This window comes from Maylandia zebra, linkage group LG11, assembly GCF_041146795.1.
Source record: "Maylandia zebra isolate NMK-2024a linkage group LG11, Mzebra_GT3a, whole genome shotgun sequence".
Classification (NCBI taxonomy): domain Eukaryota; kingdom Metazoa; phylum Chordata; class Actinopteri; order Cichliformes; family Cichlidae; genus Maylandia; species Maylandia zebra.
In genome coordinates this window covers 35,292,107-35,307,578 of record NC_135177.1, presented here as the reverse complement: position 1 = coordinate 35,307,578, position 15,472 = coordinate 35,292,107, and the positions used below count along the sequence as shown (strand labels likewise).

The 15,472-nt window shown below is 39.7% G+C and overlaps 1 protein-coding gene across 4 annotated transcripts; it reads right to left on the bottom strand.

Annotated features, from left to right (window-relative positions):
- Nucleotides 1-1,097: 1,097 nt before the first annotated feature.
- LOC101471050 (uncharacterized) lies at nucleotides 1,098-14,172 on the bottom strand. Of its 4 annotated transcripts, XR_191658.5 has the most exons (7): nucleotides 13,717-14,172; nucleotides 13,473-13,635; nucleotides 7,497-7,562; nucleotides 3,934-4,201; nucleotides 3,105-3,199; nucleotides 1,886-2,045; nucleotides 1,098-1,779 (listed from the first exon to the last, which is right to left on the bottom strand). XR_191658.5 is itself a non-coding variant. In XM_076890247.1 (6 exons), the coding sequence occupies exons 4-6, from the start codon at nucleotides 3,222-3,224 to the stop codon at nucleotides 1,616-1,618; spliced, it is 444 nt and encodes a 147-aa protein (XP_076746362.1). In that variant the 5' UTR covers nucleotides 3,225-4,201; nucleotides 7,497-7,562; nucleotides 13,473-13,635; nucleotides 13,717-14,172; the 3' UTR covers nucleotides 1,098-1,615. The 4 variants fall into 4 exon arrangements, 3 of the variants coding, with proteins under 3 accessions (XP_076746362.1, XP_076746363.1, XP_076746361.1); XM_076890247.1 differs by having other exon boundaries at nucleotides 3,105-4,201; XM_076890248.1 differs by lacking the exon at nucleotides 7,497-7,562 and having other exon boundaries at nucleotides 3,105-4,201.
- Nucleotides 14,173-15,472: the final 1,300 nt, after the last annotated feature.

Genomic DNA, 15,472 nt, shown 5'->3' with positions numbered 1-15,472 from the left:
GTGAAACTCTTGAGATCTCTTCTGAGTGTCCTGGGTAGCAGCAATCTATGACATTTTCCGATGATGGATGAAGCCAAATCTCCCAGACAAAATCTGCACAAGCATGAGCGAACGTGCAAAACTCTGTGAGCCAGCATCGTGCTATACTGATGCTTTTCAGTGGCTGGGACAAGCAGACTCCTCAGAGCTGAAACTTCCTGTCCAATGTGAGGGAGCTTCAAAGCTTCTACCTGGAAACTCTACAATTGTGGGGTGAATTAATTTTCATTTTTAATTTGATAATATGGGCTTAATGGATGTAGACTGACTGGCACTTGGATCATTTTAAAAGAAGACAGTGTGTAAGATTTAGGATTCTATTAGCAGAAATGGAATATAGTTATAATAATTCTGCAGTATTTTCAATTATGTCAGCTGTCACATTAAACATAATTGAAAATACTGGTGAGCTTCTTTTTGTTGTAAGCTGATAATGAGCCTTTCATATCTGCACAGTGAGCAGAATCTCTCCCATCGAGAACACCAGGATGGCACTAGTGGAAACTTATAAACAGTCACCAGATAATCTACTGCTGCTGTTATTGTGTATATATATATTTATATTTCTTCATACATTCTTATATAGTTCTATACTGTGTATTGTGTATTTTGTTGTACAGTTATTTTATTTTTTAACTTTAATTTATATATTTTATCTTATTCTTTCCCAGTTAAATTTACCCTTCATTCTAATTTGTGTTGTACAGTTATTTCATTTTTAACTTTAATTTTTATATTTTATTTTATTCCTTCCTAGTTAAATTTACCCTTTTTAATTTTCATATTTATTTCCTCTTATTCATAGCCTTTTCTTTTTTTCTTTAGGTCACGAGCAGTTGTCTAAGCATTTCACTGCATATCGTACTGTGTATGACTGTGTACGTGACAAATAAAATTTGAATTTGAATTTGATTTACCACATGCTTGGGTTGTTGTAATTCACGAATCCACCGCTAGATGTCACTAGTTTCCACACAGTGCACATTTGAAACCAAGTGCAAAAGGAGAAGTCGTTTTTATGAAGAAAATATAAGCAACTAGCAAATAATGTAGAAAAATTAACAACAAGATGTAATTTTATTGATATCACCACTTTAGTGCGTTTCGTGGCTGGGACTGACATGCTCACACATGACATAAACAGACAGCATCCTTAAACGTCCCAAACAATAAATGTTTTAATAGTGATGACTACAAGATCTTCCTGCATGAAATTAATAATCTTTAGAGTAAAATGAATAAATATGATTATGATTATAGGAAATGGCATTATAAACTGATGCCGAGATATGATTAAAATGCATAGTAGTGTAATGCATGATGAACTCGAACAAACTACAATGGCTATAACAGTAAAAGTGCAAGCATTTTTTAAATAATATTTTAAAAAGTAACTGTGTTTGTGTTTCTGGTTGTGTCCATCAGGTCCTAACTTACATGTAGCATCACATGACAGGTAAACACGACATGATGAATCCAGCCTTGTGAGCATTCATTGGAGGGATAGTATTTTTCTTTTCATCTCATGCTGTAGATGTAAGAGTCAAAATAACATGTGCTGCAGATGCATTTTGTGCTACTCTACACAGTAGTTCCCCATGCTGGTCGCTTCCTTTCCCTTTTCCTGTCTTCTTTTTCTTCCTCCATCTCGGTTTCCTGCCAGCTGCAGCCATCGCTTTATATACCTCTCTATCTCCTCGTCCACGGCATCCTTACAGAACGAGTTCTGCCTGACTGCGTCTGCAGGGGTAAAAGGGGAGCAAAGTGAACACATGAAAGTAAGTAAATGCTTTAACTGTTTAAAATACACCATATTTTCTTGTGTGTCCTGTAGAAGCACACTCACTGAGGATAACTCTCTTGATGGTGAGGTTCTCTACTTTGTGCTTGTTATTTCTTCCCCTCCAGTTGATGTTTTTGGCCAAAGCGTTAGTAAAAAGCTTTGTCATTGTCCTCCACACACTGTGTTTGTTGGACAAACCTCCAGACAGGTCGAAGTAAGAGATCTGCACAGAAAGAATGACGTGCACATTAACTCATTAGTATATACGCCATGTGGCATTCCCCCTCCCCAAAAAACTATATATAATAATTGCTATAAATAACAAACTTTGGTCCTACATGGTTCATATCAACCAGGAAAGAATACGACAAAAAATGACAAGACTAATACTACTCCATATCAACACACCATTACAAATACATCTAACAGCTGCTTACATTTGCAGAAGTACATAAACCGCTAAACTGTTATTACAATTAAAGAGAAATGTTTATTGGTAAAAATTCAGTTTATTTTGACAAAGACCCAGAATGCAGAACCACAGGAAGAAAGAGTCTCACAGTAATTAATCAATCAAAGCTTTATTCGCCACATGCAGGTTGCCCTGCAGTGAAATGGGACCCCCGACCTTATATAGACACAACACAGACATTACATGGGGATACAAGTCGGAGATCGGCAGCGTTACAGAAAAACACTGAAATATACACAACAATGGGAAAGTACAAGAGGAAAAAAAGAGACCTCTACTCATGCTGTGCTTCCATGGTAGGACAGCATAAGAACAGGAAACAAAAAAACTCCTCTGCACAAAAAGCACATAAATGTCCACAGCACAACTTTGTGAAAGACATGACAAGCCACAGGATTGGGTGGGGGGTGAGGAGTAATACGAAGCGAACACAGCAGCCGCCCTAATTACAACTCCCTCCCCTCCTTGTGGCACAGTCCACCTTATTTGTATTAAAGTTACATCATCTTCAGTTTGACCCGCCAAGCCCAGAAAGTCAAGATGAGAATCAACCAGTCATCAGACTTCACCAAGCAAAATGCTAAAGTACCAAAAAACAGCACTGGCATACAAGAGCAAAGGACAACTACAAAAACAACTGAGGAGTAAATATAATTTAAGACTTGCATTATATGGTGGCCCAAATTATGTTTTCTAAAATTATCAATAAACCTTATAAAGAGAAAACATTTCCCAGTCATCACATGCAAACGTTAGTGAAAACTGACACAAGTTAAAACTGATAAAATTCCAACATCTGGTGATACTTACCATTTTCTTCTTCAGCTGTGGCTCAGTGCAGAGTCTGTGATCCAACGTTCTTAAATCCTGTACCGACTGCAGCGGCAGAGGAAGCGTCTCAGCATCTGGAGGTTCACACAGCAGATGCATTTTGTGACCGCGGTATTTTTAGAACAGTGCTGTTTTGCTTTTTGATGGTTTCCAGTGAAACGAGAACCTCTAGAAGTATTGCTTAAAAAAGAGATACATAATCACTTGTGTTGTCAGATACCAGAAAGCCTTTTATGTGCTATTCTTAGACTGACTGGAGCTGCATCTACCAAAGTACTACGTATTTGTAAATGTTCCTTCCTGTTTGGCTGCAGTTTCATTAAGCTGTGACTGACAGGTAGCAGCAGCCTTATATTTGGTTGGTTGGTTATGGAGAAAGTAGATAATTATGTGTGAATTATGTGGAACAATAGTCCAGTCATGGAGGTAGCAGTCTGACCTCCTTCTGCCTATCTGTCACTTCAGCTCCTGTAGCAGAATGCACAGGCAAAAGATGCACGTCCTGATATACTAAGCTGGGCAAATTCACACAACACTGATAGGGCAAAGGAAACAAAACTAAAGACTCAGGAAGAGGAATTACTGAAGCGCTACAGGGCACAGCCAAAGCTAAGGCACTGCACTCAGAGCTTTGAACCATCCTGCCGTGGGAAAAGTGACATTGCAGCTCTTTAGTAAATATTGACAGATTTTCAACAGCCAAAGAGGGTTTTGTTCTGGTGCAGACTGTTTGTAAATGTGCCCCATAATGCATTCAGTCTGTCCTGGATCTGTCTCCTTTCAGCAGGACTTGCCTGAAACAACTTACACCTTAGCAGATGCCCAGACCATCTCAAACAGAGCAGCAGCTGTACTCTAAGAGGGGTTTGAGTGTCAGGGTGAGCCAAAGAGCTCCACTCTCTGAGGGAGTTTGAGGATGGCAGGGGCTCTGAAGGCAAACTGGTCCTGTTTGAAGGGTCAGAGCAACTGCATGAAGGTAAGAATCAGCAGCCAAGGGTCCACCCTGTTGTGAGCAGTGGAGGTCCACTGCTTTGTGGTCAAAGGAAGAAGGCCTTTGGGGTCCAACTTCTGCATGCCTGAAAATTAAAATGAAACCTGATGTTACAGTAACGCTGTAAGAACAGAACCACAGATTATCTCAACAATTCTAATCCATTAGGATTTCAAAATACGGAATAATGATGCAAAAATATAATATAAACTGTTATGGTCACACATGGGTTGTGGAGCTGACATAGGGATGTACGTCTGCTACTGACATGATAAGGTCTATTGTGCATTAATGTTTGATGATACGGAGAGGTTGGAGCTGTGCTCCGTAGCTGTTGTGATCCGGTATAATTCAGACGGACTTTTGTAGCAGTACCTTCACACATCAACTTGTTTGTCTGAGAATGAGGAGTTTTTGCTTCACATTCAGTCTGTCAGTCTAAAAAGTTATTTAGATTTAGAATATAGAACCAATAAGCAGTCAACATTTTAAAACGTGCTAGAAGTGTTACTTAACAGACGTTTATCACCAGGTTTGATACTTGATAGCATTTTGCTAGCACAAACACATGGTTATGCAGTTTATTTCATCCCCCCCCCCCATAGGACATTAATCTGGATTATTTTTGTTACATTTTGTTAACTGTGCTGTTAATGAGCTGTGGGTAGTGACCGAAAGAACGAGATTGCAGATACAAGCGGTGGAAATGGGCTTCCTCCAAACGGTGGCTGGCCTCTCCCTTAGAGATGGGGTAAGAAGTTCGGCCATTCGGGAGATGCTCCTCCACATCGAAAGGAGCCAGTTGAGGTGGTTCAGGCATCTGGCAAGGATGCCTCCTGGGTGAGGTTTTCCAGCATGTCCCACCGGGAGAAGGCCCGGGGCAGACCCAGGACACGCTGGCGAGATTATATCTCTCGGCTGGCCTGGGAACGCCTCGGTGTTCCCCCGGACAAGTTGGAGGAGGTGGCTGGGGAGAGGGAGGTCTGGGCTTCTCTGCTTGGGCTGCCCCACGACCCGGCCCCAGATAAGCAGAAGAAAATGGATGGATGGACATGTGGTTAACAATTAATGTAACTATCAGTACAGCGTAACTACAGGATATACAGACTGTAATCTGAACCAGCAGTTACATTTAGTCATATCTAGAGAGGATCTACAGGTTGTGATCTTTAGTAATAAATGTTATTCACTAGGTAAAATAAGTAAAACAATAAAGAAAACTCAGAAAAAAATAACCACTTTACATTCAAAATATGCTTGTTTTTGTTTTTTACATTTCATTTTTATTCAACTTTTTTTAAAGTTACCAAAAAATTATAAAAAGGAGGAATTAAAAGCAAATAAATTAAACAGAGACAATAAACTGTGGACAACAGAATATATGCATGTTCTAGAAAACCTAAAAACATAAGACATGACAAACTCATGGTTAAACACAGTAACCATACCATAATACTAAGTGCAATAATCCTTTCTGTCATCGTTGTATTTTTACTCAGTTGTATATAGTATTTGTATTTGTATTCTATTTTTATCTTATTGTATATTTATTTTATTTTATTCTACTGTATATAGTATTTTATTCTATTCTGTACAGTTGTGTACTGTATTTATTCTTATTGTATTCTAATTTTTGCCTCATAACTTTTGCACTGTCCACTTCCTGCTGTGACAAAACAAAACAAATTTCCCACGTGTGGGACTAATAAAGGTTATCTTATCTTATCTTATTACTATTATTATTATTACTTCTGAATGAAATTAGTACACATCCTTGAGTCACTTTTGCTTGGTGTATTCTGAGTGCAAAGGCAGGAAGTACAGTAACCACCTTTTCAGAAGAGGAAGAGGAAGCAAACCAAACCTACTCACACTTCTTAGAAAAACTTTAAACCAAGTTCAGGAGTTTCAGTCTTTCAGACCCCTGTGAGAAAAATCAAACTGAAACAAACAGTAGTAAAGAATTTGCTACTGCACTGAATCCTGATCATCGAAAATGTAAAAAACAACAACATTATGCAGCTTTATTTAAAGAATGGCTTATCCAAACTCTCCCGAGGAGGTGAGAATCATGTCTGAGTGCCAAGCAAAGGGTTTTACAGAAGGGAAACACAAAGAGTCTTCATGGTTTCACAGTGAATACAAACTTACCTTTCACCCTCAACAAGACCAACATTTTTTTTTACTAACTGAGAAAACTCATGGTAATAAAAATTTTTAGAACTAAAAATATAACAACAGCACACAGAATACAGCCAAGATTATAAATGACACAACTCGTGTGGGCGTGTCCTGCCGTCTCTCCTGCCTTAGGCGATGCCCTTTTTGTACAGCTGACTAATCGGCAATTAAGAGTATTTAATTGAAAAAGGTGCGCTCTAGCACTGGAGAGCCTTGTTGGTTTTTTGAGCTAGTGAGCTGTGCGTGGTGGCTGTTTGCTCTGTGGAGAGGAGTCCGTTTTGGTTACTAACCCTTTTTAGCTTCTCAGTTTAATGACCAACTCCTGGGTTTTGTTTTCCTTCTTTAAAAGGTGATAGTGGATTGTCTATCTCTTTTAGGTTAATTACTAATAGAAACATTACTAAAACCCTTTAATTGAACCATTTTGGCTCCCTGTCTCCTTTTTTTCAACACAGAAACCTTTTGTAACTTTCCCTTATCCCCAGTCCTTTAAGGGTGGAACGTAACCCACTTTCTTAAAAATGACTTCTTGACTACCATCATTCTACTGATGAGGCTTTAGTGAACAGCAGATGGATCATCTAAAGCAGGGGTCCCCAATCCCAGTCCACGAGGGCCGGTGTCCCTGCAGGTTTTAGATCTCACCCTGGCTCAACACACCTGAATCACATGATTAGTTCATTACCAGGCCTCTGAAGAACTTCAAGACATGTTGAGAAGTTAATCTATTCATTTAAATCAGCTGTGTTGGATCAAGGACACATCTAAAGCCTGCAGGGACACCGGCCCTCGTGGACTGGGATTGGGGACCCCGGATCTGAAGGGTCAGATGGATCTTTCAGGTTCTGTGTCAGATATTTGCTGGATTGTTTCCTAGACAGCGTTTTAGACCAGCCCTCTTCTTCTTTTGTTCTCCACTTGTCCAAGGATATGACGGACACAATGCTGAGATTAGCAGCTCTGTTGAAATCCATTGTTGATGCCAAAATATTATTTTATGCCTGTTATACTGTATTATCTTTGGAATTTTTCATAGATCTCTGCTAAGCCGTCTGTTACGTGATGACAAACATTCCTTTGAAAATGTATTGGTATAGGAACTGAGCTTAAAATGAGCCAACACCCCCCCCCCCCCCCCCCCCCCAAAAAAAACAAAAACAAACAAACAGCCAATGTCAAAAGGAAAAACTTGGAAAGACCTTCAAAACACCTGGAGATCCATCACTCGAGACCACTTTATGACCATCACAAGGAAGCCCGACTTACTGGAAACAAAAGATAAAGAAATGAGGGGTGACTCAAGACTTTTGTACAGTGCAGTATTTTTTGATTATTCAGTGCTCAAAATAATCCTTATTTATTTTATACTGGGCTTAGCACGCCCCTCAGTTTATCTTCTCTGAAGCATTTTGACAGACAGAAGCTTTGAAAAGCACGTGGCTCAAGCTGCTGTGCTCACAGTCACATCTATACAGTGGGGCAAAAAAGTATTTAGTCAGCCACCGATTGTGCAAGTTCCCCCACCTAAAATGATGACAGAGGTCAGTAATTTGCACCAGAGGTATACTTCAACTGTGAGAGACAGAATGTGAAAAAAAAAAAAAAAAAAAAAAAAAATCCATGAATCCACATGGTAGGATTTGTAAAGAATTTATTCGTAAATCAGGGTGGAAAATAAGTATTTGGTCAATAACAAAAATACAACTCAATACTTTGTAACATAACCTTTGTTGGCAATAACAGAGGTCAAACGTTTACTATAGGTCTTTACCAGGTTTGCACACACAGGAGCTGGTATTTTGGCCCATTCCTCCATGCAGATCTTCTCGAGAGCAGTGATGTTTTGGGGCTGTCGCCGAGCAACACGGACTTTCAACTCCCGCCACAGATTTTCTATGGGGTTGAGGTCTGGAGACCGGCTAGGCCACTCCAGGACTTTCAAATGCTTCTCACGGAGCCACTCCTTTGTTGCCCGGGCGGTGTGTTTTGGATCATTGTCATGTTGGAAGACCCAGCCTCGTTTCATCTTCAAAGTTCTCACTGATGGAAGGAGGTTTTGGCTCAAAATCTCACGATACATGGCCCCATTCATTCTGTCCTTAACACGGATCAGTCGTCCTGTCCCCTTGGCAGAAAAACAGCCCCATAGCATGATGTTTCCACCCCCATGCTTCACAGTAGGTATGGTGTTCTTGGGATGCAACTCAGTATTCTTCTTCCTCCAAACACGACGAGTTGAGTTTATACCAAAAAGTTCTACTTTGGTTTCATCTGACCACATGACATTCTCCCAATCCTCTGCTGTATCATCCATGTGCTCTCTGGCAAACTTCAGACGGGCCTGGACATGCACTGGCTTCAGCAGCGGAACACGTCTGGCACTGCGGGATTTGATTCCCTGCCGTTGTAGTGTGTTACTGATGGTGACCTTTGTTACTTTGGTCCCAGCTCTCTGCAGGTCATTCACCAGGTCCCCCCGTGTGGTTCTGGGATCTTTGCTCACCGTTCTCATGATCATTTTGACCCCACGGGATGAGATCTTGTGTGGAGCCCCAGATCGAGGGAGATTATCAGTGGTCTTGTATGTCTTCCATTTTCTGATGATTGCTCCCACAGTTGATTTTTTCACACCAAGCTGCTTGCCTATTGTAGATTCACTCTTCCCAGTCTGGTGCAGGTCTACAATACTTTTCCTGCTGTCCTTCGAAAGCTCTTTGGTCTTGGCCATGGCGGAGTTTGGAGTCTGACTGTTTGAGGCTGTGGACAGGTGTTTTTTATACAGATGATGAGTTCAAACAGGTGCCATTCATACAGGTAACGAGTGGGGGACAGAAAAGCTTCTTACAGAAGACGTTACAGGTCTGTGAGAGCCAGAGATTTTCCTTGTTTGAGGTGACCAAATACTTATTTTCCACCCTGATTTACGGATAAATTCTTTACAAATCCTACCATGTGGATTCATGGATTTTTTTTTCACATTCTGTCTCTCACAGTTGAAGTGTACCTCTGGTGCAAATTACTGACCTCTGTCATCATTTTAAGTGGGGGAACTTGCACAATCGGTGGCTGACTAAATACTTTTTTGCCCCACTGTATATGCCCATTTTGGGGGGATTCATTTGCTGTGACCTCATACAAAAAGTTTTGTAAGTAAAAAAAAAAAAAAAATCTATGAAATGGAGCTTCAGAGTATCTGTGAATGGTAGTCATGGCCATTGATCAGTGGGCCTTGATCAGTGCTCATGAGAATCTAAAAAAATCTTTATGTCTGAACACAAGTGTTTAAAAGTTTCAATATTTAATTGTGTTTTTCAATTGAAGTTACAGTCATTTCAAAAGTATTCAGATCCATCTATCATTTATCTCTTAAAGGGATATAAATTCTTTATTTTTCCCATCAGTAGTGCCAAAACCTGCATCACTACACTGAAGCATGGTAGTGGTATCATGATTTATTTCTTAACAGTAAGCACAGATCTCTGGTTGTGATGGTGTTGTAACCACCAGAGATCTGTGCTTTGATGATGTCTTTTTAATTTTTGGTTGAATTTACTTAACCAGAGTTTAACCAGAACATGACCTGTGACCTTTAAAGCCACCTGCAAAACATTTCTAAAAACACAAGTTCACTTTGTCACTAAAACCAAAACAGATTTTTTTTTTTTTTTTTTTTTTAAAGTACAGGGGTCTGAATTCTTTCTTAAGGGACAGTAACTTGGTGGTTTTCTAAGTAGTGACTGTGATAACATCTTCTGTGAACTAGCTGGTTTCAAAGCTAATTATGAATCAAATATTTATAATTAATAAAAGGCATCTTGATAAAGAGGTTTCAACCTACATCTTTCTGACTCAGCAAATGTCAAAAGGGTAGAATAAATTTTGTTGGGTAAGTAAGCGGGCCCACCATCGTTCTTTTTCCAAGTATTCAAGCTAGAAAGGCAGTAGGCAGGATAGCCCGATTGTTAGCAACAGTGACTTATTCATCGAAGTGATGAAGAAAAATACTCAATATTCAGAGACAATAAAGAGAAAATCCTGACGAAAACTCAAATAAATGAAGATTGTGCACCGGGCTGTAGAAAGAAGGCTGTAAAGATATGTCATTAGCATCACTGGGAAAAGAAAGGATGCATTTCTCAGTGACAGGCTTCTCCATGATCACTGTTTTTAATGACACAACACATCACTGAAATGAAAGATTTGAAGGACTTCAAGGAATGCAGGAAAAAAGACAATTTTTAGATACTTGTATTGACAATCTAATACCTGAAATGCAAAAATAACACACAAAGATTACTTTAAAGACTACACATTCTGCGGTGGTGCTTGTAGTTCTGGCTGATAGTTAAAAAATATACAAGTAACTGAATTAAAAATGTATATTTTGTGCATTATGTTTATAATTTAAATGTCTTTGTTACCACTGTTTTACGATCATGTGGTGACTTAACTCCTCAAGCTACATTTCTAGAGGTTTGGACTTAAAGACGATGTATTTCACAGGCTGATTTTACAGTGACAGCCATCAACAGTGTCAGATGTATAAGCTTTAAACAAACTGAGCTGTTTGAAACTCAGCTATGTTAAAAAGAAATAAATCCTACAGCTTTAATTTTGGCTTCTTTACCACAACTAGAAAAGCAAACTGATAATTCTGTTTAAAACAGTGCCTATAGATCGTTAAATGGCACTGCAAGAGAAATTTATATTCTCAAATTTGTTTTCAACAAAAACACAAACACATGTTACATTTTTCATTTTAGTATATTCTTGGTACCAGAGGTTATTTCCACGAAAGCAATCGGCCCTAATTTCCGTGAAGTTTTTTGCATAAATGTGCACCAGTCTCTGTTGCAACATGTTTGAGGATTTTCTTCCTGCTGTTTAAATCCTCCTGCAACATTTTAATGAAATTTACATCGTTAACGAAGCCAGCCCAAAAGAAAGAGTTTCTTACAGTGTCATGATATGTTTCATATATTTTAGACATGTTATTAACTCTTGACCAGATTCTAAGAAATGCCCCCACACTTTTTTACCCCCAGTACCTTAAAGTGGCAGTAAAGCCTAGATGCACATTATTTAAATTAGACAGTGTCACCTAATCTGGAACTAATGACTCCAATTTAAATCTAGAAGTGTACTTATGTTTTCCTTCTGACTGATGTGCTGTTTATGTATTTAAAGTGATCAAAAAATGTCGTAAAATTAAATGCCGTTAATAATGGGCACAGTTATGAGGATGAAATGTTTATCTAAATACATTAAAAAAAATCTTTTTTCAACAGCGCTGTCGTTTGTGCTAAAACCTCTTTTGGCAGGTCGCACTCAAAGATGGTGTGAAAAGCCTCCACCTAGACACACAGCGCTGTCTGTGCTTCAGCATCGATGCGATGAATCATTAAAATGAAGAAGCCACTTTCAGTACTTCCCTCAAAAGTTTCATAATGTTACTCGAAAGCAGTTTTCACACATTCACTGCAGCCGTAAAGTCTTCTAAACATTACCTGAAGAGAGATTGTGAATACCCAGTGCGGTCGAATCGGATATTAGCCGATTTTAACCTCCAAGACCCCTGCTGAGCTCCCTCCCAGCACACTGGGAACGCTCCCTGGCCTAAACCATGCACAGTGATTCCAGTAGTGCAAAGTGTTTGTCTGAGCAGACTATTTCCTCCTTTCTGCTACACGTGAGATAAGACAATTCTAGAAAAACAGTTCAGCTGTTGCTTCGTTAGGTGAAGCACTGGAGACTGCTGCTCACTTAAGTCATGTTTCGTTTCCCTTTCTTTCCACTTCCCTGTTTTCCTAGCATTCAAGATATCTGTCACGATGCTCTTTTTTAGCTTCATGATAATTTTTGTATAAAATGAGTACTGCATACATTAAGTTCTCATTTTTATTCTTCAGCCTCCACCTCACTCAATCCTCAGCATCCTCTTCTGCCACACCAACCCGCTCAGTGGCGGACCTAGCCTGTTTGGCGCCCTGGGCGAACACTCCCTCTCATTGCTGCTTCACCTTAACATCTGTCTCCCTGTCTCATTCGCACACATGAATTCTGTCATGCTTCTGCTGGCTTTCATTCCTCTTCTCCTCAGTGCATACCTCCACCTCCTCTTTAATCTGACTACAGACCTGAAAACCTGATGTAATCCCACCTCACCTTGAATCCATCTGTCACTTCTGCTGCACAACTGTCCTTCTCACCGTCCTCATCCATAACCTGCACCACATCCACAACGACACAGTGCATCTACACTGCTCCATCAACGAAGGCAAAATGCTCTCTCTTGGCATGAAACTACTATATAAATTTTTTTTTTTTTTTTTTTAAAAAGCATAATTTAGACTGGCAGCATGGTGGTTAGAACTACTGCCTCACAGCAAGAAGGTCCTGAGTTCAATTCCACCATCATGCAAACTCCTGTGTGGAGTTTGCATGTTCTCCACGTGCTTGTGTTGGTTCTCTCTGGGTACTCTGGCTTCCTCCCACAGTCCAAAGACATGCAGTTAGTGAGGTTAGGTTAACTGGTAACTCTAAATTGCCCATAGGTGCGAATGGTTGTCTGTCTCTAAGTGTTAGGCCTATGGCTGACTGGCAACCTGTACAAACTGAAGACAGCTTGTATAGGCTCCTGCAACCCTGACAAGGATGAGTGGAAGAGAATAAATGAATGGATAATTTAGACTAGTAGAAATTTTTTTTGCAGATTTTCTCTAGGGTTCTTTGGGCAGTATTGTGTAGTGAAAATCATGTGATAAGTTCTTGTGTGTTTGGAGGTCCTTCCTCGGACTGATTAAAGACTGGCATTAAAACTGCAGTATCAGTAAATCAGTCTCAGCTCACTGTTTTGCCCCAGGTTCTTCATGGGTAAATCTATGCACACTTTGCCAACCACAAATGACTGAAACCTGTAGTTGTGTAGGAGGGAAGCTAAATTACCTGTTACTACCTCGTTCGTTTTAAAACCTGACTGTTTTTTCAGGCGTCTGTCCACGAATCACGTTTCTCACGTAATGTATTTCTACTGTAACAGCCTTATCTGGGGGTTTTACTTTGCAAACACGCATGAGAAGCATCGTTCTGCCTAGTCAGTGTTATTACTCAGTCAGCCCCAGCTTATCTTTTTCTTATAGTTTTTCTTGACAAATGTTACTTGGCTTGATGCTTACCCTCCCTGCTGGTCCAGCAAACTGGCCTCACACACCTGCAACCAATGATAGCCACTGGGGTCCTGTTTAACAGGTGAGGGCTCACCAGAGTGGGCGTGTTGACGGGGAAAAGCCGCCACTGTGTCATGGCATTTGGGGGAAATTTGTGCAGGAGCAGCTGCACCTACATGTGATGAACAGATAGATGAATAGAAAAATGAGTGGGTGGATTCCATCTAATTCAATATCGACTCATTGTACTTACCACCAGACTTGACTCAGTGGTTGTTCGGCTGTTTTCAGCGCTGCTGACAGAGCAGGAAAGTTCATCCTGCCGCACTCTGCCCACCTAAAGCCGCAGCACCTTCGGCTCACTTTTACTTTTGTCTGACTTGGACCCCAGCTTTCTTATGTCTTTGTCCCTTTCGGCCACCATCCTCTGGTGCTCCTGCACCCTTCCGTTTCAGGTGCCGCAGATAACGTGGGTCAGTGTTTACAGCCGCGGCTTCCTCTTCGGCCAAATATGGTGTACAACCGCAGAAGTCGGGCTTGTTATTACCCAAAGTTACTCACACAACGAGCCGCCAATAGATGACAACAGCACCGGGGGAAAGGAAAGTATCTACAGCCGCAGTCTGGTGTTGAAATTCTTAGAGAGGCCAGAAATACGATATAAAGCTCAGTTAAACCTCCACATTTAAATCACCCCATTCTGCCGAATGACTTCTTCTTCGGTGGTGTTTGAACGTCCGCTCGGCCGCAGCCGTCGAAGGAGTCACAGGGAACTGTAGTTTTAAGTTTAAATCTTCAACACACTCGCACAACATCAGTGAATGATGGTAGAAATATAATTTCAGGATGGGAAAAAATCAAAACCTTATTTGTGACTAAAGTCAATTTGATGGTGATTCTACAAATGGATTGTATATGCTCTCATCAAAGTTGTAATAGTTAATTAAAGCCGAGATGAAAATTAAAACTAGATGTGAATGATATTTTAGTTTATTAAAAAATACAATTAAAAAAGTTAAAACATTAAAACTACCTTCACTTGATTTCAAAAGTTAGACTTTTCTTTATTGTAATAGCTACAGATTTTCCTAAATCTTACCTCTGACATATATTCTCCATACAGTAATGATTAAGAAGACTAAACTGAACTAACTAAAACTAAATATTCTCAAATAAATAACTTAACTGAAACAAGAAGATCCACTCTGGAAACTAACTGAAACAAACGTGATTTAAAAACAAAAGTTAAAACAAACATAAAATACACTAAAACTAATAATTCTGCCCCTGGATGGTCTGCAAGTGCGATTATTATTTGTTTCTAGAAGGACTTTTTTGGTACATATGTGTTGCTGCCCAAGCTACATACTAATTAGAGACGAGAAATCTATCAGTACTATGAGGGACTCTGGAGGCTCTGTTATGCTGTGAGTGGGAATTTTGCTGGCATTATTTGGGGCCACTTATCCCATTAAATGGTAGAAATAACTGAAAATCAATAGAAAGTTGTTCTGAATGATCTCATTTTGGTGTGAAAAACTGGAGAAATTTGTCACCGTGTGCTGTACGCATGTGTATGAAAAGAGTATCCTCTCAATCTGTCACATTTAACATCATTCTTCACCTTAGAAGTGACAGTTAAAGAAACCAATGTGTGCTGAATAAAACGAAAAAGCAATTTCCATGGCTGTTACAAAGCATCCCAGTCCACCATGGTGACTGTCATCTGCAGGCTAAAAATTAAAGCTGCTTTAGACTAAAAGACCCACAAAAACAGCACTGGTTATGTTGACTGGAGAAATAAATAGTAAAACTTTCGTATTGAGGTTACACTTTATTGTTCCCTTAGGAAAATTTCAAAACAATCGTTTCCACTGAATATTTGCATCACCTGCACAACAACTTGGAGATGGATAATGATCCAGGAAAGATCCAAACACATCTCTCATAAGTCAGTAAAACAAGAACAAAGTTACTGATTTAAGCATAGATATGGATCTTTATCTCTT